The 3,404-nt window shown below is 35.9% G+C and overlaps 1 protein-coding gene across 2 annotated transcripts in view; it reads right to left on the reverse strand.

The window, feature by feature from the left end:
* Window positions 1-1,833, reverse strand: part of LOC122080214 (hypersensitive-induced response protein 1-like) — a 3,432-nt gene extending 1,599 nt beyond the window's left edge. Inside the window, exons 1-2 of one of the 2 annotated variants that reach the window (XM_042647131.1) lie at window positions 1,806-1,833; window positions 761-954 (exon numbers count right to left, since the gene is read on the reverse strand). In XM_042647131.1, coding sequence (XP_042503065.1) covers window positions 761-954; window positions 1,806-1,818 — 207 coding nt within the window. In that variant the 5' untranslated portion in view covers window positions 1,819-1,833. The other variant, XM_042647130.1, reaches the window with a different exon arrangement.
* Between the last annotated feature and the right edge of the window lie 1,571 nt (window positions 1,834-3,404).

Raw genomic sequence — 3,404 nt, forward strand, 5'->3', positions numbered from 1 at the left:
GTCTTTTTGGGTGGATTCTATACAGAAACAGTCGTAGCAAGCTATTGGCAGGGAGAGGATATGGTCAAGGTTGATGACTTATGAGGTGTTAGCACTGGAGGTCCTAACATAGAGCTTCAGAAGTGGCTATTGAGCAACAACCTTCACATGATCTGGCTCAGAAATCAAAGAATATAAAATAATTCATCACTTTTTCTACATCCCTATAATCTATTGGTTTGTTTCTACCCTTTTAACTCAGTTCCTACATATCTAAGTAAGTGGTGAAATTGTATTCTTTGACTTAAGATCTATCCTGGAATATTTAATGCTTCTAAATAAGATTTTGGGAAATGATCTTCAGATAGTTTTAAGTGCCAGGCCACTACGCATGAATCCAAATGCTTAAGGCAGACATCACCAATAAGAAATTAAATACTAGAACCTACTCTACCTAATGTCCATTCTGGCAACACAGAAGTCATCACTAGGTGAATGATTTTAGAATTAGCAGGCAGCTCCACATTTTTTAGCAGTGTGATGATCAACATGTGTATAGCAAGCTCACTTGGACCAAGAATTAACTTAGGAACACAAAGGTTTTCCTACTTTTCATGTTTCTAGAGTCATAAAAGGTAACAAAAGTGGAATATAAATAACAGAAACATGTTACAAGCTTCTATCCTCACAAAATAGAGCTCCCGGGTGAAAATGGATTTGAGCAGGAAAAAGAATAAAAAAGATGCAGGAGAATAATAGAATGAATTAGAGAATGGCAAACCTTTGTCTTGGTCTCACAACGCACGTCCAACTGCTGCAACCTAAGAGAGAGATGCCCAGCTATATTGCTCCCAAAGACCCAAGGCACAAAATGGCATCCTGGCTCAAGCACTTCCTCAAACTTCCCAAATTTCTCCTTGATAGCTACATTGGATTGATCAACTTGAACAAAGCATAGAAGGTTGCCCATACTTCCTATTTTCAAACCATTTGGAAAAGAAAAGATTTTAACAGTAGGAAGAAGGCCATTTCTAAAACAAATTGAACTTTTCTGTTAATTCCAACTAAGAGCATATCACAAAATACATTGAGAATATAAAAGAAAAAACAAACATTGACCACCCAAATGTTCAATCACAGAACAAGAACTTGGGTTTCTGTACCCAGGATCTCAGATTTAAGAAAAAGCATTAAACAAATAGAAAACATAATTTATTGAGAGACACAAGGAGCAAACACATTTTAATACAGTTTGTAGACATGCCCCCAAACTAAGATAGTTTGAAGACATGAAAAGATTCACCAAAATGTCTCCAGGAAGAACGTAAGAGAAGCCTTTCATCAAATCGAAAAGCAATGGGGAAGGAAGAGATTTGTAAGAAACAAAAAATTTCAGTGGTTACCCACAGGTCACAGCCAGTCTCAGAGTACTACCATCATACATAGGGAGGCAAACGTTAATGAACCAGAAAGAGAACCCCCAAAGGATTCCCGCATGGGAATCTAAATGAATTTCTCCAATTGGTCTCGAATTTGATAGCCATCAAATTGCAGGTTTAACTTATAATTTAGAACGAACCCATTATGAATATAAAACTAGAGCGAACCAACAACGATAGTTGATTAATGGGTGGCAATTACATAACAAATCGGCGGCAGAGTAACTTACTTGAGCTTTGTCTAATCAAACAACCGGAAGTGTCAGACCAGCGCAGAGAAGAAGAGAGAGAAATCGTATAATGGAACATGGGATATATAATTCAAACAAAATAAACATATTTATAGATGCCCAAAACATTCTCGAGATAAGGCTGCGTGATTCTCACCCTCGAACCTCATACATGTGCAAGTTTCGTGCATCAGGTATATTTCCCTTTTTTTTTTTGACCAGTCATGGGAGTCTTGTGCACGATATGCCCTTCTAAGTATACTATTAGGAAAACAAATGATTCAGATCCTATCCAACCCTAACAAGGCGCATCCGACAACAGGGGAAGGAGACCTCCATGGAGCCCAAGGCCCTCCCAGCCATCAGATGCGTGCTGGAGGGCTGGATAGGATCTAGACAGCAAACAAATGTGGGTCAACGGGATTCTGATCCTCTCCCACCATGCATGCACCCTAAGGAATTCTCAGCCGTTAGATGTGTGCTGGACTCCCCCACCACCGGAGAGGATCTAAATTCGAGTCAGCAGGAGTGTAGAATTACTAGTTGTACATAAAGAAACAAAGTGGGTGTAGAATTACTAGTTGTACATAAAGAAACAAAGTGGGTTAAATTCATAAAAGAAAAAGATATATAAAAAAATTTAATTGCTTGGACACCACCTGTACTGTCGACAGATTGGTTGACACCCTAAATTGAAAAGTTTACTTGGAGCCTCACGAAGCCTAACAATGTCATTCTTTAATAAGTGGGTTTGAACTTTGACATGTAACGTGTAATTAAGTTTTTTCTTCTTCATTTACTAGTATCGAAGTATTATTAAAAGAATTCTTTACCAAAAAAAAAAGGTATTATTAAAAGAAAAATAAATGTTGTATACTCAACCCCTTAAATGTACAATCTCAAACATTTTCTTTCTCCTCTTATCATTAATACATGCATAGGCCTCTAGTGGTACTCATCAGAAGTCATGTATCCCCTAATGCGTCTATTCTATAAAAAAAAAAAGGCATCTATGACATTTTTATATGCGAATATTAATATATATATATATATATATATATATAAAGTAATAAATAAAGGATGAAAGTTAATAATGAGAATGATATAATCTACATATGGTCTCACACAGTCAAGGTAGGAAAGAAAAAACAATTAAAAAAAAACCATATGAGATGGTAATAGAACTAGTCATCGTGTGAAACTCTGAGAGAGAGAGAGAGAGAGAGAGAGAGAGAGAGAGAGGATGCTATTGTGTACCCTTCGTGGTAGGCTTAAAGAATAATTCCTAACAGATAAACCTATAAAAATGCAACCCTAAAACAATGTGAAAAAGAATGGGAAAACAAGAACAAACAATCACACAATGCATACAGATTTACGAAGTTTGACAAGATTGCGTTTGTTCTCAGTATCGATGAAAATAGAGTTATATCGCCCGTCCTCACACCTCTCAGCTTGTTTAAAGAAAAAAACAATTAAAAAAAAAAAACCATATGAGATGGTAATAGAACTAGTCATCGTGTGAAACTCAGAATTTAAGACATCGTATCACCAACAAGACCCAATTTCTCTACACTCATGATAAAGAGAGAATATCTTCTTCCAACCCAACATGATCCCTTGATTGGATTAGAGATTTTTTTTTTTTTTAAAATTAAAAAGAATGATATTTTTTAGACCTTGAACAATTTAGGGTGTGAGTTTATAATGAGCATAAAATTGAATATTAGTGGTATTATATATATATATATATATA

The sequence above is a fragment of the Macadamia integrifolia genome, chromosome 5 (genome assembly GCF_013358625.1).
Source record: "Macadamia integrifolia cultivar HAES 741 chromosome 5, SCU_Mint_v3, whole genome shotgun sequence".
Lineage (NCBI taxonomy): Eukaryota > Viridiplantae > Streptophyta > Magnoliopsida > Proteales > Proteaceae > Macadamia > Macadamia integrifolia.